At 31.5% G+C, this 24,968-nt stretch overlaps 1 protein-coding gene across 5 annotated transcripts in view; it reads left to right on the plus strand.

Annotated features, from left to right (window-relative positions):
* The first annotated feature begins 11,432 nt into the window (after positions 1 to 11,432).
* LOC143252972 (oxidation resistance protein 1-like) overlaps positions 11,433 to 24,968 on the plus strand; it is a 147,889-nt gene continuing 134,353 nt past the window's right edge. For 2 of the 5 annotated variants that reach the window (XM_076505935.1, XM_076505938.1), the window contains exons 1-2: positions 13,056 to 13,438; positions 20,563 to 20,683. In XM_076505935.1, the coding sequence (XP_076362050.1) occupies positions 20,619 to 20,683 (65 nt within the window). In that variant the 5' untranslated portion in view covers positions 13,056 to 13,438; positions 20,563 to 20,618. Of the gene's footprint in view, positions 11,778 to 12,597; positions 13,439 to 20,562; positions 20,684 to 24,968 lie in introns of those variants that run through there. The other 3 variants (XM_076505936.1, XM_076505939.1, XM_076505937.1) reach the window with 3 other exon arrangements.

The raw sequence follows: 24,968 nt of genomic DNA on the forward strand, positions 1-24,968 counted from the left end.
TCTGCAGAATATTTTCACTTCTCCAATGATCTCGGGCCAATAAGCATTACTGGTGATTCTGAATGTTGTCTTCTTTGTTCCAAGATATCCTTTTACAATCACCTCGTGAGCCGACTTCATCACTTGAGTTCAGTATTCTGTTTGTACTATAATCTGTTTCAGTTCTGCAGCATAACTATTGTAAAAGTTGTTAATTCATAACAATTGAACCATACAATGTATGATATCACCTTTGAAAATAACTATATAAGACGTTCAAGTTATGTAAACTATCCAAGTCATAAAGCTCACATTAAACTTAAACTGAAACAGTCATGTATATCTAACAACCAGTACCACACTATCATCATTGATATTTGTGTCATTGGACCTACTGTTCTCACACTTGGAAAATATTCTTACGCAAAATACGCAGAAGGACTAAGAAACTCTGTAATTGCCATAAATGACATTATTCAGAAAAGGCTTAAGTAAACTGGTTATGAAAAAGTGACTCTGATGCTAATGTTAATAAGATCAGGTTTCATTGGAGTGACACAATAGCTTGATAATCCATACCACAAAATAGGACAAACTCCAAATTTAAGCAGGTGTTTAGAAAGACAGTGTGTTGTGCTATTTGGTTTACATACTCCAGAAAGGCAGATTATCAAATTCAAAGGTCATCAAATATAATCAGTTCTGAAAATAAACTGGTGAAAGAACAGCCAGCTGGTGACTCCAGTAAAACGTTTATCAGCAAAACGTCAACCTACTGATGAGCCTAGGATTCTTGTCAAGACCTATTTCTGAAGATTAACAACTACAAAAAAAGAGTTGATTTACTCAACCACATAATAAAAGACTTAGACATTGGAGATTTAATATAGTGTTTTCTATTTGTATTTTTCGATGGATTTAAAAGTCTAGAAAAATGGCAATGTTTTGAATTATATTTTCATTGTTTCAATTTATATGTTTGCTAGAGTGTACATGACGTTAAGATCTGGTAATTGATTGTTCCCTCCAGTATGGTGAAATTCATCATTAAGAAGTATAACATGTTTCATACCATCCAATCACTACCCAGATCAGGCCGCCATTCCAAATTAAGCAGCCAGAAAAGCAAGAAACTTGTTAGGAAAGCCATTGTAAAGTCAACAGTGACTTTTAAAGATCTGCAAAGTTTCATGTCTGAGGTGAGAGCCAGTCCCTACACAAAGCTGGCCGTTATGGGTGAGGGACAAGAAAGAAGCTATTAAAGAAAAATAATTATCCTAAATCTATTATGGAGTTTGCGACAAAGAAGGTAAATGATATTGCAAACATGTGGCAGAAGGTTTTGTGGTCAGACGAGATAAAAGTGAGCTTTTTGGTCTCAATACAAAGTGTTATATCTGGTACAAGCCCAACACAGGACATCACTCAGTCAGCACTATCAAAACTACCAAACATGATGTTGGAAGTATCATGTTATAGGAATGCTTCTCATCAGCAGGAACTGCAAAGCTTGTCAGAATTGATGGAAAGAAAAATGGTGCAAAGTACAGGAGAATTATAGAGGAAAACAAGCTTGAGTTAACCAAGCATCTAGAACTAGGGCGAAAATTCACATTTCAGCAGGACATTGACCTGTAGCACAAAACTAAAGGTACATTAGAGTGATTTCAAAAGAAGAAAGTGAATGTCCCAGAGTGGTCCAGTCAAGGTCCTGACTTGAATCCAATGGTAAGACTTGAGGATTGCAGTCCATGACGAAAATTGTCAAAATTGGAGACAATTGGTCAAGAATAATGGACAAAAATTTCACCTTTTAATTGTGCAAAACCGGAAGAGATCTATTCAAAACAAATCACAGCACTAACTACTGCCAAAGTTGCTTTCACTAAGTACTGACTTAGGGAACTGACTACTTATGCAATCAGAAGATTTCAATTTGTATATATATATATATATATACTTTGCAGATTTTGTTGACATTCAACCTCCTTTACACATAACTGTGTTAAGTATGATCACTGGAGTTTCGAATAAAAACAATTTCGTTAAAATATTTTTTACATTATTTGATTTCATTAAAATGTGACATTATTGGTACGGGGGTTAAATACTTTTGCAAGGCACTTTATATATATAATATAAAGTAGCATAGAAGCCAATTTACAGGCAAATAATTCAGAAATGGAGGGCCCGGCATGGCCAAGCGTGTTAAGGCGTGCGACTCGTAATCTGAGGGTTGCGGTTTCGCATCCCTGTCGCGCCAAACATGCTCGCCCTCCCAGCCGTGGGGGCGTTATAATTTGACGGTCAATCCCACTATTCGTTGGTAAAAGAGTAGCCCAAGAGTTGGCGGTGGGTGGTGATGACTAGCTGCCTTCCCTCTAGTCTTACACTACTAAATTAGGGACGGCTAGCACAGATAGCCCTCGAGTAGTTTTGTGCGAAATTAAAAAACAAACAAACAAACACACAGAAATGGAGAGATATAAGAAATTTATTATTAGCATTATGGAATTTTCTATTTAGACTTACTCTGTGACAGTATCATTGAGCTTTAAAATGCTTTACCTTTATTAAATGAAACTTTATGGTTAACTATATAAAAACATCTTGATTGCAATTTTGATATGGTAAAATATATATTTTAATTCTACACAAGTGACTTGAAACGCAGTAAAACTCTATGTGTTGTTTTTAAATCAAAACGAAGAATAAATTTACAATTTTATAAAATAAAAACTTTGTAGCAAAGCTTCGACACATAACAATGATGCAGAAGGATATATAAATCAGTTTTTAAAATATATGACAAAGGTAAGCATTTTAATTGTTTTTAAAGCAACATATCATAATGACGTCGTTAGAATCTTAAAGTTGTTAGTTCATAAAAACATCATATGTCAAAATGTGATGTTTTTGTTGAAGCTATGTAATCCGTAGCTTCAAACTCTTTGTTTTTAATTCAGTTAAAAATAAAAAACTGGTGTGTCGTATTGACACACTCTGGGTGGTGACTGTTAGCTATCCCAAAACAATGCATTTCACTATCTACTGACAATTAATTGAAACATGTAAATTAAGAAACATCATATTTACCATTCAAACCACTTACTTTTTTACCTTATAAGTAGAACCGACCTTATAGGTGACATTGATCAGTCTTACACCAACCTGTTAAATTCATATTTCATTTTCTCACTTGTCTAATTAAAACTTCACTATAGTTATTGTTTTATCTTTGTGCCGTTATTTTAGCTGCTAATAAAAAAAGAGGTTTCTATTAATTCAGCTTAAAATAATCATTTATATGGTTTATACCTCACAAGTACGATATATAAAGATTTAGTTGTCGCAAAAACATAGAAAAACCTAAGCAGAAATAATACTCCCTTGACTAGGACGCAAATATGCTTTAAATAAGGTAAATCAGAAGTTCTAATTATTATATTCTTAAACCAATGATATAGAAAGGTAACCTGTGGTCATAGCTATATTTCACCTTTATTTGTTTAGAATTAAGCACAGAGCTACAAAATGGGCTCTCTGTGCTCTGCTCACCACGGGTATCGAAACCCGATTTCTGGCGAGATGAATATGGAGACATGCCGCTGTGCCACTGGGAGCTACATTTTATGTAAAAAGAAACATGAATGTTGATTGGATAGTATAGATATCATGATTTATTTTTTTACATATTTACCGCTTTGTTAGTTTCAAACTTTTAAGATCAGTTTACATTTACTAGTTTACTAAAACTTAGTGTAAGTGGTGCGACATACCGGCAAAATACGACCTTGTACTTCTTTGAGTGACAGCTCAAAAGAAAGCAAACAAAATAACTAATGACGATAATGAAGAACAAGAAACTGAAGACACTTGTAGCTAGATCAAGCACCTCCTCTGTGTTTGTTCTACTGCTTATGTTGTTAAACTGACAACAAATAACTACTGTAGTGCGTAGTTACCAAAAGGATTATCTAAATTCTAAAACTTTGTTTCACTTAAAGAAGTTTTTAATGCATCATTTTGTTTACAGATTTTAGCTAATAATAGCATGAAGACAAACAACTTACAAGGAATTTGGAAACCAAAAACCTAGAGCATATAACTAAAATAATTGATTTCTTCAAGCAATAAGCGAAACTGTTAAAAGAGCAAAGCAGCTTACTCAGAGTTACTGTCCAATGAAAAGCCTTGAAAACTTTTTTTAGAAATATAATATTTGATTGAAAAAAAAATGAAGCCACTAAATATAAGAAAAACACTAAGTTTCTACTGTTGCCACAAAAATGTTAGATATCCGTGACTGATATGCATTTACCTTTCACATTAACATTTTTGTACAAGTCACCATTTTATGCTTCAGCAGCAATCAAAACAGAATAATAATATTGCTTAAAAATAGAAGGTTGTCGTTGTTTTGAATTAAGCACAAAGCTCTGCCCACCATGAATATCGAAACCCGGTTTTTAGCGTTGTAAGTCCGCAGACATACCACTGAGCCACTGGGGGGCTCATCATGTTATTCTATTTAATCTTAGACCTATCATTGAACAGCACATAATTATTCACTCATTGGCTCAAAAAAATAGAAGGAGGTTGCTGAGTTGTTTTACATGCAATTCAACCAAGAGTCGACCTTATTTAACCCCAAGTTCGAGCCCATTGCTCACAATAAATTGATAAGTAAACTGAAACTGTTTGTTTTAAGCTATGTACCATTTTAAGACTTGTATTATTTGTATTCGGGTATAGGGGAGCAAAAAACATTCAGTAATGTGCAAAAGTGTTAGGACAAACTCAAAAATTAGATTTCAAGCTATTTTCAAAGGACAATGGAAGTTAAATTATAGATGAAACATCAAAAGTTATTAATTTTCAAATTTAGTACAACAGACTCTCAGAAGATGTGCTTGAGTTCAGCAAACAGTTAATATTTTGTGTGTCCCTTTTGTTTCAATAACACAAACAGTATTTCAGATATTGTTGCAAAATGTTTAATCAAAGTGTCCTTTGGGATTTTACTCCAAATGTCTCTAGTACACTCCCATGAAATTTGTTTGGAAGTAACTTTTTACTCCAAATGTCTCTAGTACACTCCCATGAAACTTGTTTGGAAGTACCTTTAAATTTGTCAAGTTTTTAATCTATTTAAATTCCATATCTGCTCAATAATGCCTGTTTTACAATCATCAGATTTCCCGGCATGGCCAAGTGATTAAGACACTCGACTTGTAATGTGAGGGTCTCGAGTGCGAATCCCCGTCACACCAAACATGCTCGCCCTTTCAGCCGTGTGGGCGTTATAAAGTTACGGTCAATCCCACTATTCATTGGTAAAAGAGTATTCCAAGAGTTGGAGGTGGGTGGTGATGACTAGCTGCCTTCTCTCTAGCCTTACACTGTAGCTTTGCGCGAAATTAAAAAAAACAAACAATCATCAGCAATCCAATTTTGTACTTTTAAAGCAAAATCCAGTCCCTTAATAATATTTGGAGATCGAAGTAAAGGTTTTTAACTGCGACACGACCATAATTCTATTCTCATTGAATTTTCTTGATACTATAGATCTAGACACTTTTCTGTCATTTGGAACATAGTCGCTTATCTCATGCTTGTGATCATGCAGTTTTCCTTCTGTCTCAAAGGCTGTATAAACAAAGCTACTGAACTTCAGTATGATTAAGTTTAGGTGTTCTGCATCTTTCTTTCCAATTTTCAGATTTACCTGCCTCAGTCTCAAGATATAAGGCCTATTTGACAATATCTGGGGAGAATTTCAAGTTTGTGGAAATTTGTCATTCCAACATCTTGTGTAGCTTTTATGCAAACTCTATGTTCTACTGGCAATCCTCTGCATTTTTTGGGCTGTATCATGACAATAAAACATAATTTATATAATGTTAAACACTGTTTTTATGAAGGTTTATTTGTAAAGAGGTATTAAATTTACTTCTTCTAGCATATGTCTGTATCATATGCTAACTCCTTATTAGCTTATTTTTGTATAGTTAAGACACTGCATGGTTTACCATGACAGTTATGTCAGACCCTAAATTTGATCAGTGAATTCATTAAAGCGGAATCCTTATGATATGCCCTTGGCACAAGTATATAGGAATTCTAAAGAATAATAAGTATTCCCACCCTGAGTCATTCAGTTGTTAACAAGGATCAGTGAAGCATTACCATAGTGTTGAAATTTACTTTCTGTAATGGCATGGAATAAGTAACCCCATATAATGTCAAGAATAATAAAAGATTTTCTTGTACTAACACCTTTGCACAGTACTGTAGATATTTTGGCAAATTTTATATTATTATATATTTAATGCTGGGGGAGTGGTTTAATGAGGAACACATTTGAAAAGCTTTCATTTTTTTATTCACAAACAAGTTAGTTAACATACAATTACATTTTGAACAAGTTAGACTTTTATTTCTGAACCTAACTAATATTCACGCTAAAAATAACTACTTTTCACTACTGTTTCATAGCACTCATTTATTAATAAAGAAATCAGTACTGTACTATGCATTGATTCAGCTCATGTATTGATACTTGGATAAATATTACTAGCAATCCTATAGTCAATTTAGCAATAGAAAGTGTATGTTGTTTTTTATTAACAATTTTATAAATCTCCAAAACTGGCTGTATATACAATTCAATTTTCTGTGTATATAGTTATGCCTGTGCATAGCTGCTTAGGTAATAAAACTTTAATCTGATATTTACTAATGAATGAAATATCCTCACATGTGGATTAATAAATTTATATTTCACTTTTCTCTCATTTTGAACTTTTTCTGGAGAAATCTTTTTTAGTATTGTCATATCTATTGATTTCAGTTACTACTGCCTCTATGTAATAAATAGGTTACTTGTTATTATTTTACTGCACAAATGCTAATGAAATGTAAGTGTTCATCCTTATACGATCAAAATTAACAATAATGAGTTCTTGTATAGCTCCAGTCTCTTATTCACTGCCATCTGGTATGTCATCTTCATTATCAATGATTGGTACTTCCTCATAACTTGATATATGAGACTCTTGAGGCACAAAAATTTTAATCTTCTTTGGTGTGATACGTCTTTTTCTAACTGTATGGCTTTTTAGTCTTAAATCACTTCTTAAGTCTATTGTGTTATTCTGCTTCAAATTGCAAACACATTAAGATTGCTGAGGAGGTATTTTTGTTATTTTGCCTCTGTTTTTCTTCGACTGAGTTTGTTTGTTTTTCATGGAACTTAAAATACAATGAATATTTTATGTGCCCAATGCATGTCATTTTCTATACATATGTGCATGATAAATTCAAGTGTATTGATGACTACTATCTTAACCTTTTTATTGCAACATAATAAAATTCCTGAAATTACAAGGTGCTAGCTAAGTCTCATTTATGTCCATTTTCTAAATTGTATTCAAAATCGGGAAAAGTAAAAAAATATTTCTTATTTTTATTCAAGTAACAAGAAAAGCGTTCAGAAGTTATAAAGCCAGTCTACAGATGAGACAGGTGTGTTACTTTGTTGGACAATTTTGATAGTTGTTAAGCCTTCATTCATTATTTTATTTTTAGTCTTTGAGGAAGATGTAGGTTCTGCAGATAGTGGTAAAATAGGATGGTCAGTTACAGATGATGACATAAATGCATCTTTACTAAACATATTTCGATAAAATGGCCACATTCCTGTTGATTTGAAGCTTGCCAACACATCGCTCAGAGTAACTGCCTTTACCAATGTTTCACCATCTAGCTGTTCACTTTGTTAGATAGTGAGAACTTATCTGGAATTTTTCATCCTTTGACTGTTGACAGGAGCATTATAATTCCCTTTCATAGGTTCAAATACAATATGATCAATCATTAGTCATCAACTGGATAGAGATTTTCATGTTGTTCTTCTGTGGATTCTTTTTTTATATTTATTGGTGTTAGACCATGAAACATTTTAGACAAGGTAAATAAATATTCTGAGAGCATAACCTTTTGTTCAGTTGAAAACACGAGCATGTGTTTGTAGTTGGGTGTGAGGTTACAGTTTAGATCCACTTGGTGTATCTTACATACTGAATCAGAACTGACTTTGACATTCTTGTAACATCATGGATAGCTCTGCCCTCAGTTACAGCTTTTACTGCTCCCTCTATTGCTTTATGTGGCATTAATCCTTCCTATTATGTTCTTGGGGTATAATGTGAAATTGCTGCAAATAAATACAAACAGCAATTGTTGGTTTGTTTGTTTGTTTTGAATTTCACACAAAGCTACTCGAGGGCTATCTGTGCTAGTCGTCCATAATTTAGCAGTGTAAGACCAGAGGGAAGGCAGCTAGTCATCACCACCCACCGCCAACTCTTGAGCTACTCTTTTACTAACGAATAGTAGGATTGTCCGTCACATTATAACGCCCCCACGGCTGAAAGGGCGAGCATGTTTGGTGCAACGAGGATTCGAACCCACGACCCTCAGATTACGAGTCGAATGCTTTAACACACTTGGCCATGCCGGGCCCCAAAAAATTGTTAATATTACTAGTTAAACACCACAGTATGCTCATACAAAGAATTTCTATTCTGTCTCAAATATTAGAAGTGACCACTTTCATTCTGTGGGTGGCTGAGCTAAGAATTTACCTATCCTCTGGTGTTTAGTTTACTGTCATTTACTATAATAAAATTTGTAATTACTAGCTATAGTTTTACTGTAAAGGCTTTGAATATTGTGAGATCTCTTGGAGTTCTTGTTGCTTCTGTGTCCACTAATAACCTAACTTCTTGTGCTTTCATTCTGATTGGCACATATCAGGTGCCATCACCCATCTCTGATGGAGCTGAACTGTATTCCACCAAATTAGTGCCCATACCCCGCTCAAGATTCATTAGTTTCCAGGAAATTCGCTAAAGTATCCACCATTTGTTGCTGATCATCCTGGACTTACAGATCAGTATTGATACATGTGCCCACTGTTCTAATCTGTTAAGTGAAGATGTTCAAGGTTGATGGTTACCTGACAGGCTATTAGCTGAGGTTGATTGCATAATTATACTTGCAGTGTAGCAAAGCATAGTTTTTCCTCTACTAGTGCCCCACTTGGCTACAGGTGAGACAGATGCTTCACTCTTCAATTCCTGTGATAGCCAGAGCACGGATACCCCATTGTATAATTTTAAGTTTAACACCAAACAAACAGAACCAGTTTTCTTGTCTCGAATGATGTCCACACAGAAAAATCAGTTGTTGCTGTGGTAGAAAAATACCCTGTGGGTAGATATGGTAGCAGTGTGTACATAGAACAGAGAACCTATATAGTTCTGCCCACTCACTGAAAGTTGGTGTAGTTGCCATGGATTCCTATTCTGTGGAGGTGGTTGACTGGCTTCACCTCAGTGGGGTTTGACACACTATTATGGAGGAAACTGTGTTACACTCTTTGATGAGAGTGTCGTCAATGCAGCAGCTGCTACAGGCTTTCTTCTTAACAGGAAACTGTGTTACACTCTTTGATGACAGTGTTGTCAATGCAGCATTTGCTACAGGCTTTCTTTTTAACAGTGATGAGCTTAATGTTGTCATTTCAAAGTGTGTCAAATGGACATGGCCTTTGTAAGAGTGGAGTTTTCTGTCACTCCAGTAGTTATAACATTATTTTACTTGAAAGACTCTCAATTGATTTATCTATAAAGATGTCCTTTCAGTTTGCTGAGACTATTACTGGTACCAATATAATTGGTGAAGATTGTTCATATAGGAATTCAACCCCTTGGTTGCTTCTTTCTCTCTGGCTTTAAACTCAGCCTCAGAGATTGTGCTATTTTTCATGGTTTAAATTGGTAGCACATCTCATACACAACACTCATTCATTCAGCTGCCCTTTCTCCTAAAGATAGATAGTATTGAGGGCTAGATTGTTTAAGCCCAAGACCGGGCATTGTATAACTTGCTCTTTAGTAATCAATCCCAGGCAGTATACTATCTGAAATATACTTCACATTTCCTTTAAAGGTTGAAGGCATGATGTGTTTAGCTCATTCACTGTGTTCTGTGCTCTTTTTGGATGCCAGAAGGAGATGCTGCTATATTCTTGGATCATACTGAAGATTGCTTATTGACACTTTACTAACCCAATAGGCAGTAAATCTAGTCTGTAGATTTAGGGCAACAAGCTGCTTTTATGACCTCGCTTGTTAAGACTGCTGTCAACTCAGTGGGGAAACATCTTTATTCATATCTGACCTCATCTGTATCACTAACCATGGATCATGGTCTTCACACATGGGTACCCGTTGCACCACTTATGATGAAAACAACTCAATCTGGTGGAATTATTCTGCCAATAATACATTCAGCCTCTCTCTACTTAGCAGCATTGTTTTTTTATTAGGAAAAGCAAAATGTATGCCAAGTACGAATGAATAGACAGTCCTTTGTTCTCCCTTAGGTGGTGTTTACCAATGCTGCCTCTTTTCTATCAGAATTTAATGATGTATTATGTCGTGTTCTAGTTGCTATTTTCAGAGCAATTTTTGGAAATAGTGTCTAAATTAGCAATAACTTACTCAATCTAGCATGAAGCTTAATATGCAAATGTAGTTGCTGTATTAATTATGGCAACACCTTAAAAAATGTCATTAATTATTATCAATTAGGGTATAGTCTGCCAAAAATGATGAAGCAAATACTAGTACTCCAATCCCATACTGTACCTTAACCTCAAATTTCAGAGCTAACTGAAATAAATAAAATTTGTGATATCAAGCTTGACTGATAAAAAGGCAGAACAGCGCAGTCGAAGCAGTAAAACGTCGATAATTTCCTTTGTGCGCCAATCACAATTAAGATCATTCATGAAATGAATTCGTGGCGTATTCATAGAATAATTATTAGCGAAATATCAATTAGATTAACAGCTTCCAATATCTAGAAAAGACAGTGCATTTCGATAACACTATGTTTCAATAATTGCTCTTGTGTAATGTTGCTTAGCAACAAAAATATAAGCTAATATTGTTCCTAGTCTATATACTGAAAGTATGAAATGAAATGTATAGACAACAAAACTAGAAAGGTATTTGTTGATTCCTTAAAGTCTTTCTTAAGAAAAGAGGTTTGTTTTTTTATTTAAAATGTTGGTGATATAACAAAAATAGCTTAATTCAGAAACGGTTTAAGTATAAAATTGAATAAATATTCTTACTTTCAAGATAAATTTTATGCAGTTGAATCTAGGCTAGATGATCCCGCACTATATCTTTTCTTTAGTTTTATTAGACCAACACTAACTACATTTATAAAGTTTCACATCATTCTCTCCTCACGGTAACCTTCCACCCTGTCACTAAAATCGTAATGGGCAGACTTTAATTAAAGTGTTCTATTTGGAATACTTTAAAAGCATTTTGGCTTTTGTAACTCCACCTATTTCAAGAAATCAAGCGCGTCGTGACTTACATTGACTCTTACATAGGTTAAATTTGAAGTAGTGTATAGACTCCTGAAATTATTAAATGATTATTATATATTTAAAACGGTTATAAGAACATAAATTTTACTTCATATAAAATTAAGCTTTTTTTATGTGCATATATCAAACCTCAATCCCTCCCCCTAAGTGATTTTTGAGCAAACCTCTAGTTCTAAAAACCTATTTTCATGGCCGTATTCTGACTTCTATTTATTGAGAGGTCGTCTGGTTATCGACGTGAATAGTTCAAGAGAGACAGATGTAGGAAAAGCGCTATTGATGAATTGAGAGATCCATATTAAATGACTAGTGTCTTGGACAAGTATGCAGACTTTTATTTCCTATTGTTATGTCTTTGTCGAGACAGTTTTTACATTTTACTGAATGTATTTAGTCTGTCCATTTCTGATACAGCTTAAGACTTATAATAATAGTCAAAAGTTTGCCAGTTTAAAATAATTGTATTAGTGAAAAGGAAAATAATGTTTTTTGGTAGCAGCCGTTCATTAAGTTTCAGTGAGGCACGAGAAAAGGCTGTTACTCCAAACGTTGTTTTCACGTTCGCTAATCAAGGTATTTAATTTGGCGAGCTTTTCACCATTATTATATCTTCTATTTTGTAATTTCCTCGCTCATAAAATCTTTTACAAGTATTATTGTTCAATAAAAATGCTATGTAGAGCTGGTTACTGAACTTGAAAAAAGGAACTGATTAAGATGGGAAGGGGACATATCGCTTTATCCAGCAAATGATCATAGCTTTTATCTTAATTTTACAAAAAAGAATAAAATGTAACATTAATGGCTTTCATACTTTCTCCATGGAATATCAGTTTTCATCACTATACCTTTTCTGTAGGTAACTTCGAAATATTATTTTATGATTATTTTATCACAAATTAACATCTTACGATTTGAAATTCTGGTTGAATTTCCTTTACCAATAAGGAAGCCAGTAATATAAGAAATTTACACTATATATGAAGTTTATGAGACCGCTTAGTCAGTTGTTATCGTTAGAGGAAGCAAGTGATATGTTCACTTCTCTATTCTTTTTTGTTGTTGTTCTTTTTACTAAGTTCAGTAGTCAGCACGAAATATCTTTTTTTTTTATTATTATTCAGTGATAATTTTTCCCCTAATACTTTATTTACTTTTTTTTTTATAAGATGACATACGTGAATTATAAAGATTTATAAATTTTGCATATAAATAACAAATTAGGTAGTCAAAGATTGTGAAGACTTTATCAAATTATGATAACATTGTGAGTGGAATTGTGAGGTATCGGGTCTGTTAAAGAAAAACAATGATGTACAAAAATAAGAAATATCGGTTTTATTTAGTGGCTAGTTTTCGACTTTGGAACGCTCTAGCTAGCTGAAAACCAGCGTATATAGAGCAATAACTCCAGGCAGCTCTTCATATTTAGCTCTTGATGAACTGTAAAGAAGAAAATTTAAGATGACTTTTTGTATTGTTTAATACAGGCCTTTCCTGTGCTACTGTACTGTGCAATTACTACAACTGAGAGCTCAGTAAAGTTTTTGAAATGTAGAATAAACTAACAAGTTTATCTTCGATCCTCCAGTTATTTAGCGGACCAATCTGATGCTTGGGCGGAAATCAGTTTATATGAGAATGCTCCATAGCCACCTTCTGAACGCTTTGAAAACGAAACTTTGATTATAACAGGTTCTTTTACTATAATGAATTTTAGTTTATTTTAAAAGTCAAATATCACTAAGCCACTTTGAAAGCAATGTGCAACAAAATGTTTATATAGTAATAATAGCCCCTTGGTTGTTAGGATTGTTACACTTTTGCCAATCGATTTAACGATCGAGATACTTCATCCATGCGTGAGCCTATATTATTACGTCACTTATTGATACTTTGTTACTGAACATGGCAAAAGCAAGTGTAAGATGTAATGTTATGACGTTTGTAATTTTCAGGTGGAATTGGACATTGTATGCAAAGGTATATTTTTCCTATAAATTTTATGCTTAAAAGAAATGCAATGTTTTGATACTGTATTGACGAAAGTATAAATTGTGTACAGATGTAGTTTGTTAGACATGTCCAAATGTTTTAACTTGTACTGTAAAATTAAAAGTGAAGTTTAACTTGTATTGTGAGCCTTTATTTTTAACTTAAGCTACCTCAATTTAACTTCAAACTTAATACTTTTTATTACCTTTTTAATTTTAAATGCTGACTTCAGTTTATAAATGCAAGTACAAAATTAGGCGAATTTTCTTTAACAAATAAGTTTACAAATGGTATGCTGAAGTTATGTAAATTCTAGTAATAATATTTTGATTTCATTACGTGCAACTTAGTACTGTTATGTCTGTTACTGTTAGTTTTCATTAACTGTAGAAAATATGTAGGTCTCTGCATAAATGGAGTATTTTTGAAACGTGATTTTTGCCATAATACCATATCTTGAGAATTTTGCTAAGCAATGAAGGTAATGAAATATTGTATTAGTTTTTTATTTACAACTACATTTTACAAATTTCAGGCACTGTTCACTTCTATTATAACTCATTAAACATTGTAAGTAATAAGTCATTTTGTCTGATTTATAACTTGAATAACAAGAAACCATTTGGTCATACAAATTTGTACCTTTTCATAACCTCTTGCAAAGTGCTAGTCTTTGTTACTGCTAATGGTAACTTATTTCATAATCAGTTATGTTTTTATAAAAAATAACTCTTAACTTGAACACTGCCTGTCTTATCCAACTATTAAATATGTTCTTTTGTCTTATTGCCTTCAAAATACAGAACAAAGAAAATGAGTCTTTATCTAATCCATAACCAGGGTAATTATGTGAGCTTCAATAAGATAACTTCTTACCTTTCTTTTCTTATGAGAAAATAAGTTAAGAGATTCTAACCCTAGAACTTGGCCATCTCAAGAATTATCCTAATAGTAGTAGGCTTTCTATGAACCACTTTCATTACCTTTTCTTACATAAGGAGGACAAAACTCTATATAGTATTCCAAAAAATATGTAATTTGCAATTTGTATATTATTACAACCTTTGACATGTGATCAGTATGTTTGTAAACACTTTACATAGTTGAGCTTTGCTACTAGCAACAAAGCGCTGTCTTGATGGTCTGAGTGACTAATTTACCACTATGCCAAAATCACTAAGTCATGCTTTTGAATACATTCCCATGTATGTTAAATTTGTGATCAAAATTATGATAACATAAAATGCATTATTTATAGTCATTCTGTAATTCTTCATCATCCTTGATAGAACTAAAAGTGTGAAACTTTAATGCCATATGTAATATTTATTAATGATGCCCCTATTAATGTAAGTAAGAATAAACAAATGACACTTACTCTTGAGACTCTATCAGTAAAATGTTTTACTGGACTCCCTCTGTAACAGTCTTGTGCTTTTGCTCATCCCACCACTGTATCCACCCCAACCTTATTAATATTCTGTGGCACCTAATCAAATGTTTTTTTTTTGTTTTTTTAATCTTTAATCTTTTACCTTTATATTACCTAGATTTAAAAAAAACACAAAACATCCTTCCAAAGAAGTTAACCAGTTAGTAAGGGGAGGATTTCCTTTAATGGATCCATGTTGAATTTCTTTCATGATATATTTCACTAAATGAATGTTTGTTTACACACTATAAATGTTTTTCCACTGTGAAAGTAAACCTAACTTCCTGGGCAACTTTTATCACTCTCTGTAAAAGATTAGCATTTCAGCAACCTGTCCACTTCTGTTGATTTAACAAAACAAAATATTTTAATGGGAATAACTTTAGCAGTGTCATAGAAGCCATTTGGGCATTGTTCTATGTCTTATTGTAGAGCAAATAGGATCTTAGGCTTCCTCTACAAAAAAATATGGAATACATGTTAAAAGAAACTATAATTTCATTGTACAGGTTGTTTGTTAGGTCTCATTTAGAGTAGTGCTTAGGATACACGAATTACTGTAGAACATGTAAAAAGTTCGAGATAATAAAACAATCAAAGGCTTATACAATAGTCACAACAATAACTAATCTTTAAATAAAAATAAACTAGCCTGGTAGCCAGAATACATCATGTTCCCCCATGAGAACACCTGCTGGTAAATCTCATAAACTCATGGTATTTCTTTTGTTGTTTTTTTTCTGTAATGTTTTTACAATGTTAGTTTTGATCTTGCATGTTTATCTCTTTCCTATTTTTAGAAACATATCTTAAATTAAAAGCAATTTATTGTTTACAGTTTCTCAAGTCTGGGCCATATTACTTTTGAATGCCTTAGCTCAGTTCAGTAATGCTATAGTTTGCCTTGTGATATCAAGACTGGATTTTTGAAAGTTAATTTATTAACATTGTTTGATAGATTAATTAGGCAGAGTATTCATGATGAAACTTTGTAGAATGGATGACAACTGCCTGTTGTGGAGACAAGTGTAGTGGATGATGTTTCAAAAGTCTTCCACTTTTTGAAGTGTTGTCCTCATCACCTATCTCCCCAAGAGGCAGTTGCCATCAATTCTACAAAGTTTCATCAGGATATTAATATTCTTTTTATTTCAACATGTAGCAAAACATCAAGCCTAATTTTGTAATCATCATCCATGATGACGAGAAAACCCACTTGTAGAGAAAATTTATGTGTAAAAACAGCTGGTATGGATAGAGAAAGCACTATCATATCCATCTTTACAGAAATCCCAACCACTGAAGCCTGCAAGATAGCCTTAGAACTCTATATCCTTGACCCTAATCCATCAATAGATATTCCAAGCAACCAATTAGCAACCCTCATAGAATTCACCACGATGAAGATAAACTTCATGTTCAACAACCACAACTATATACAAACAAATGGTCTAAGCATGGGCAACCCAATATCACCAGTTCTAGCCAATAGTTTTATGACACAAGTTGAAACACAAGCAATTAACACAGCATTACATCCACCACTATACTGGTACAGATATGTAGATCACACGGTTGCTGGATTCAAATCTACAGAACACATACTTAATTTTTTCAATCACATTAACGCTATACATCCCAACATCAACTTCACATGTGAAGAACAAGAAAGCAATCAAATATCATTTCTTAACCCCAAAATTACAAGAACCGGTACACAATTTAAAACAGAAATCCACCGAAAAATCACCCATACTGGACTATACATTTCTTGGGAACTCGGCACATAAAACAAAACACAAACTCAACATTCTAAGAAACCAAATAAACACAGCCCTAAAACTACACTCACCAGATAAAATTAACGACGAATTAGACAAAATAAAACGATACTCCATCAACATCAACAATGTTTCCTCCACAAATCGTAGAAAACATTATATGCACATGCCTAGATAAAAAGCAAAATCAACTAACAAAGGTAAATACAACCCACGATTTAAAAAATCACGAAACTATATACTGCTGCATACCATGTATTCTTGACATCAGCAGAAAAATCAACATTTGGCAAAAACTAGTAACAAAATATAACATTCCAGTTAATACCAAATTCATTCAAAAACCAGGCATGAACCTAAGGCCTATACTATGTAAAAATTACACTGACAAATACCACACCAACATTATTTATAAAATACAATGTGATAGCTGCCATGACGTCTATATTGGAGAAACAAGTAGAAAAATGGAAACCAGATTCAAAAAACACAAAAAGTCACCTTAATACGTTTTCAAACACTGCAAAGCAAATATACACAACATAACCATACAAAAACACCAAATAGTAAATAAGGAAATAAATATAAACAAACACAAAATTACAGAAGCCTTACTTATATAACAACTGAAGCCCAAAATAAACCAATACAAAGGAGCACCTTTGTACTTATATTAATAAATATGTCCAACATCTAAGCATGCCTTGTATATTCCTACACTCAATTACACAAGTGCCTTCAAACATGTGGTCAGCTATCAGCCAGTAACCCATGAACCTGATGATGACCGAAGGTCAAAATGGTGTTTGTTGCTCTACATAGTGTTTTCCCTACCCATATCAGATGTTTTTACATATATAATTTGTTACCAATTTTCCAAAAATGTTTTTTGCTTCCATCTCAGTTATTACAATTCCATTCTTATTAATGTAGAATGGCATCCTCTCTGATTGACTCTAATGATTTGTCAAAAACTATCTATAATCATTTTAAGAAACTTCTCTCTTTCACTTTGTGAATCCATGTTAATTCCAATGATTTTATCAGGTATGAAATAGGCCTTCCTTAACTATTGCAATAGTTTAGTTTATGGTTATTGTAATAACCCTAATATCATTACCATTTCTTATTGACATCATCTGTCTTATTAGGTGGTATATAACAATTGCCAGTGAAAAACTTTACTTTTGAAACTTCTGATTTTAGTCCCTACAATGTAGCTTAAAATTCTGGCTACCATTTTAATCTACATTCCTGCCAAGATGCAGCTCATCTGTTTTGTAAAGAACAACCCTACCCTCTCTTTACAAGTGATTTATTATTATTATTATTATTAAATAACTTTAAACCTGGAATTAAAAAACAACAACAACAAAACAACTAATTTAGAGCAATTTTCTGATCTAAAAGTTTAAGAAAGCATTGCATCTTAATCTTCCATTTTGCTTTTGGTACTTCGAACGTTAGAATTATAGCAACTAAGAATGTATATAACCAGATTTATGTTGTTAAAAATGTTATCTGCTTTTAATATGTCTCTTTATGTACCATCAAATATTTAATATGTAAATAATTCAGATCAATTTAGCTGTTTACCATGAAATGTTCAGTATTAGGAACGTTCAGTATTCTCTACAGATTTTCAAAAAAGTTAAAAGATGAGATATTTTAGTTTTCCATAAAAACATCATCAGCATCCTTTAAGAGTCCAATCTGTTTTTAATATTTTGTTTACCAATAACATGCCAAAATAAATATAATCATTAATTTTATAAGTCAGATGTTACTCCTAATTATACAATTTCATAATTTTACTTTATTTATGAAAATCTCCAGTTTTCCTTAAAAAAAAAAGTTATTCACCATCAGTGACATTTTTAATTCTCTAACTTTGGCAATTTCGTTGTTTAGCCTGGAAAATTAAACATCTTCAAGAAAATAATGCAGAGGTTATTTTGTAAATAATAGAAGCCCTTTAGTTTAGTAATGGAAGCATGACATTAAGTATGTTAAATTTATTTCTTATTACAAATATGTATGTTACTGTACATTTTTCTTTACTCTTATATCACTATAAAAACAGCTGTCAAATTTCCTTTATATACTATAGGAAATTGATAAAAGTATTGAGACTAACTATGAGTAAAAATCTTACTTGATTGTGTTTATGGCTGAGAAGAAATCTTAAATTCTGCTTTAAAAAAAAAAATGACAGAAACAGCTGTCACCTGAAATGCTTTTAGTCCCATGAGTGATTTACCTTTCAAGTGGAGAGTGTCATGTCATTTCCAACTGGCTGTTTAAGAGACATGAAGAGAAAGTCCACTGCACCATCTGAACTTTAAGTAATATTAACTTGTGATTTGAATTCACTTACGTATCTCATCCATAAATAACAATAGCTCTTTATAGTTACTTAAATGGCTACATAGTTCTATTTCTTTTGTGCAATGGTAGTTAAGTATGGGATGCTAATTTTAGTGTACATTTTGGTAAACATGAGCTAAAAAAAGCTTGCTTGACTACTAACAGTTATATGTAGTTTAAGAATGTGAGTCGTGAGGAGAAACACTGGGACTTATTGAAGTTAAACTACTCAAGGTAACTTCAGCCATGAGAGGTATGTTTTAAAGGTAACTTGTTTGAGGTGTCAGAGGTATGTTTGAGTAACACACTGAAAAGGTGTATATACATGTAAACATTTTGATTGGTTACATGGTAATTTGGTGTTTGCTGTTAATTTTCATTTGTTTCACTTTAAGAATTAAATGTCTTTCAGGTAAATTTCCATAATGTAGAGGAATAATTTTAAGCTTTTGAAAATTTGAGTAAAATTTCAAAAAGGCAAAAAAAGAGAATGGAAAGAAGCAAGAGAAAGAAGAAAAACATGGAAAGGGAAAGTAAAAATGGGAAGTAGAAAAATAGGGAGAAAAACTATATTTACTATTGGTATTATGACCCTGTTTCCAACTCTACAAATATAGTACAAAATATGTGTGAATAGATACTTATAACTTCTGGTCATACAAGTACTAATACAATGTAGAAATTGCATATCTTGAGGAAACAAAATTACTACAGTATCAGATTTCAAAGGATACAATTACCTAATATTTTGGATTTGCAAATGCACATTGGCTTAGTAATAGGTAATTGATGTAGAGGTAGGTAGTAAATGCAAGTAAGTATGAAATGGCTTATTGAAATAAAAATTATTTTTGTATATTGAAGATGCAAATAATTGCCTACTATAGTATATAATGATTACTAGAAATTACAATTTTATGTTAGTAGTATAAACATTTTTTGCATAAGAATTAACTGACTTTTGAATTATGTGAATATTGCAAATGGGGAAGCTACAGATTAGAATGGTTTTATAACTATTTTAGCAACAGTGCAGTTTGGTAGTAGTTTTCTCAACACATCTAATTATCGAACTATATTGTGAATTATCACTTCATAATGTGTATTGTGAATTGTCGTTTTTATTAATACATGTGCATGTACATTATATGTACATCATTTATTTGTCTATTATATAGTATTTTAGACCTTTACAGTGCATAATACGATGAATGACAAACTTAGTTCTATTCTTATTGTAATTAGTTACAATGGATAACTTGTAAGTTGTGTAATTAACAGTTAATGACAAATTGGTTTTAGTGAAGTAATATGTTCATAACTTTACTATTTGAGTTACATAGAACTGTTAGTTTTTATTTATATCTGCATATGGAAAATTTTATATGATTGAGAATTATTTTTATTATTATATATAATAATAACAGTCTTACTTGTATAAGATATAAAATGTTTTACCAATCAGTATCATTTCACACCTTGGATGTCTTTTTATGATTGGATAGGAATCTTTTTTGTTTTGTCTTTTCCAGTAAGCTTGAAAGTACATTCTAGCAGTCTTATATCTGAATTACACAATTTTATCAACATGTCTGGGCCAACAAGACAAAGATCTTTAAAAGAAAAGCTTCATGGCATTGGCTTCTCATGGCAGTAAGTACAATCAGTGATGTTTCTAGTTAAGTCTTATAAAAATAAGAAATTCACTAGTGTAAACTTCAGTATAAAAGACATTGGGGTTTACACTTATATATTTGTAGTCTGTGTAAATAAGTAAATATTGGAAACTGACTTGCACCTAACTTGTTAGACTTAATAAAGAAATATTCTGGATTTTCATGTTGATGCACACTGATTTGTATGATGTAATAGTAGGTCAAAGGTCAGCTTATTATGGATGTTTTTAATAGTCATGCAGTTTATGAAAATAACTAGGAAAGGCTACACAAATAAGTAAATAGTAATAAATAGGCCTGTCTGAATTTTTCATTTAGAAATGTTTTATTACTTGAGATTATTCTTAACTTGAACATCATTTTTGGCTGCTACTGTAGTATGCAGTCTACAAAGATACTGTCATCATCACTGTTTTAACTTTCATTTATTTGCAGTTTGTGTCAGTTATAATAAATAATGACTTTTAAACTAAAAGTACAAAATACCATTATATAATATTTTTGGGTCAAATATAATTGGAATGAAAAGTTCTAGCAATTGAAACAATTACAACACCTTAACTTGAGATACTCTTTTGGAACACAAACATTAAATTATTATTTGTTGAACAAAAATGAGTGGATATAAATTAAACATGAAATTATATTTTTGTGAAATCCAATTGAAATAAAAACGTATCTAAGGACAGCTGGTATAGGTTTTACTATTTTTATTAATAAAGTGGAGAACAATGTTTTGACCTTCTTAGGACATCTTCAGGTTAATCTTTGCTTTATTAGTAAAAGTGTTAATACCCATACCAGCTGTCCTGAGATACAGTATAAAGTTTTGAAAAGCTTGTATATTGGTGTTTTAAAAGTCAAACTCATTTTTGAGTCATAATTTTTTTTTTATAATAATTTATTACTTTAGTGGAGACTGATCAATTAAATTGTACATTTCCTATAAGATCTTGGTCAGAGTGGTATCTAATTTATTTAGTTATCTGATATTTAAAAATGTATTGGAATCATGCCTGACTGAAAAAAAGAATGATTTTTGTTTGTGATATCATTTAAAATGTAAATTTTGAAAATAATTTTAGACCTTGTATGATTATTTTTAAAAGAAAATGTGATTTTATGTCATGTTAATACAGAATCTGGCAATATATATACTGGACATTTTATCTCTTGAGTGAAGTAGAAGTATGGCAAATTTTTTGCATAGATGTGGGGGTTCGAGTAGCAGATATTGTGGGGCTTTGTGAGGAAAACTTACGACATTTTTCCATAAATTGTGTTTGCAATCTCTCTCTCTCTTTGTTAACCTGAAGTTAACCTAAGAAGGTCAAAACAGTTTTCTATTTTTAATAAGTTTCTTTTAATACCCATATCAGCCATCTTGAGATGCAAACTACCAGCATGCTTTTCAAATTAGTTATACATTTCATGTACTATGTTATCACAAGTATTTTGTGTAATTTTTTGTTTTATTAAAGTTTTTTCTTATCTAAATTAAAATTTCTAATTTGTACCTTTTTATTAACATGTAGACACTTGTGTTTTTGCTCTTGGGTCCAATGAAACTTGACTCTTCTTTTCCTGTAACAATGTTAGAATTCCATAAAATAATTACTTCAAACGTACAACTACAAACACAAGTCATTAATGCATGCAGAAAAGTCTTTTAAAACCACTAGAATTAAGTCTGTTCTCTTCTTGAACTATAAGTTTATTAAAATAATTTCTTTATCTTGTTTAAATGATTAGGGATGTAACAACAATGAAATTGTTGATCACATACTTCAAAAGGTTTCACCAGTTAAGCTAACCTTGTATGGAATTCAGTAAGGCAAAATATTCTTTTCCAATTGGTTTTAAATTATTCAGTAGTAAATGCCAGTGAGAATTAATAACATTTTTAAAATTATATGAAGTAATATAGAGGATTAACATGTTATTGCATTTGGTAAATCAAGAACACTAGCAGCTATAATTTTATATCATATCTTAAAAATATATATGGTGTGAGTGCATAATTTGTATCAAATCAAAAGACTATAGAGGAGTGGAAAAAATAAAAACAAAGAATGTAAACCAGAGAAATGTTGCATAATACAGAGAAGTGAATATTTAATGTTTAAACATTTCCTTTTGAAATTAACAAATTAATAGTTATGTTAAAACTTGCCATGAAAATGCAGTTTATAACTCAAGTTTTATTAATAAATACTGATGATGTTTTGAATGCAACTATAACAGGTAATGACATCCACACTTTGATTTTGGTGTTAAATGTAGTCACTTTTTGTAAGTTTATGTAAAAAAGCTTGCAATAAACAAAGTGTTTACTTATCATACATCGCATAGTTCAGTTGTTAATTAGAAAATATATTATTGTATCATGTTACCACAATTTTATTCTCATTTTAATTGAATGTTATTGCATGTCATAATCTTATATTATATGGAACATTTTGGGCCTCTTTTGGGGTATGAATACATGTTGAAAACTTATTTTGAGAGAGTTAGATCTAAAATATGTGATTTCAGCCATAAAGATCATATATTTATGATTTTTAAAGTTAAATTCTCACATTCTATAGTGTAGTAAGAGAGTAAGAACAGTAATTCATCTTCTCAAAAATTGACTAAACTTTGGACTTGTTGAATTATAACACAGCTGAGCTTCATATAATATTGTAGGTTTCCTAAGTGTTTTTATTACTAAAGTTAGTAGTAGTGTATAGTTATAAATTAAAAATCAACAAAAACAATATAAATTTAAAGAAGTATTAGTAGAGGTAATTAGATGTGGCTTCCTTTCAACATCTTTCATTTCACACTGTTTTGAGTAACAGTTTCTTGGAATATGAATTTTAAATAATATTTAACATAATTTAAAATATTCATGAACATTGTGATTGAAAAATATGACACCTAGAAAGTTTTATATTTCTCTATTTTGCTTTATTAATGAACATTGGTATTATTTATCAAACATCATGTATTGATTTTGCATGTATTTTAATAAATAATTTTGTATATGACAGTGAAAGAAATATTCAACGACCTGCTTTTTGCTGAAACTACTCGTACATTTTATTAACATTTTTTAACTTAAATGGTAAAATTTATTAATTTGATATTAAAAAACAAACAAACTGTGTCACATTTAGTATAGTAGAATAATAGAAAATTGTAGGGAGAAACTTACAGAAAGTTATGAATCATATTTTCAGGTTACAGGTTTTGTACTGCATTGCACGTATGAAACATTTTACTAATAAATTAAGATGTACAAAATATCTTATTTGTAAATTATTGTATCCAGAGGTATTACATCTTGCTCTTCATATTTGCCACAAATTGTTTTTTCAAGCAATTTTATCAGGCTGTTACACGTATTTGGTATAACTCCTGAAGAAAAAGTTTAACATTTTCATTTCTACATAGCTACAAAGTTTTGTTTTATATTTTGTCCTAAAATATTATGTTAAACCTATTTTATAATTTGTAGCACAATAATGGTATTCATCTTCTCTATATTCATTCTGTACATTGCTGGCAATGCATTTCACTCAATCCAGAATATTTTAAGCTAACTTTGATACAACGAATATAATGGTGGTTGAAATACTACTTATATAGACCATTTATTACAATAACTGTTGTTATGCTGTAAACACCTTCTGTAACCCGGCAAAACATATAATCAATTGTACATGATTGGTTATAAATTGCTTTGCTAGCTTCTAGAAAGCATTTGCATCACAATAATTATTGTTGCTTTGAGTGTTTCTTGCCTGCAAACAAAACCACTTACTTGTCAATTTTATTTATGACTTTTTAATCTGTCTAAAAGAATAACTAATGTTTTTACTAACTTATCAACCTTTGAGAATATAATTGAAAATTAAGAAATGGATGTTTGTTTTTTGTACTGTTGTTGGTTGAAACCTTTCTATGGTATAACTTCAGGAGGTTTAATAATTTGGATATAAAACATAACTTTGAAAATGACTTTAAATTTAATAGAGCAAAAATGGATAGACCAACAATTAACTATTATGTATTAATAGAATAAATATGTTTCAGAAAGGTTCTGTAGGTGCTGTTATCAATTGTGAAGGTATTTTTGGGTTTCTTGAAAAGTACTGTTTTTTTTGGGTTTTATTTCTGGAGAGAATATCAGGTTAACTGCAATAAGGTAGGTAATCTTATACAGTTGAAATGGGTTGAATTGGTAACAAGAGTATTTAAAACTTAATACATTATTA

This window comes from Tachypleus tridentatus, chromosome 6, assembly GCF_004210375.1.
Source record: "Tachypleus tridentatus isolate NWPU-2018 chromosome 6, ASM421037v1, whole genome shotgun sequence".
Classification (NCBI taxonomy): Eukaryota; Metazoa; Arthropoda; class Merostomata; order Xiphosura; family Limulidae; genus Tachypleus; species Tachypleus tridentatus.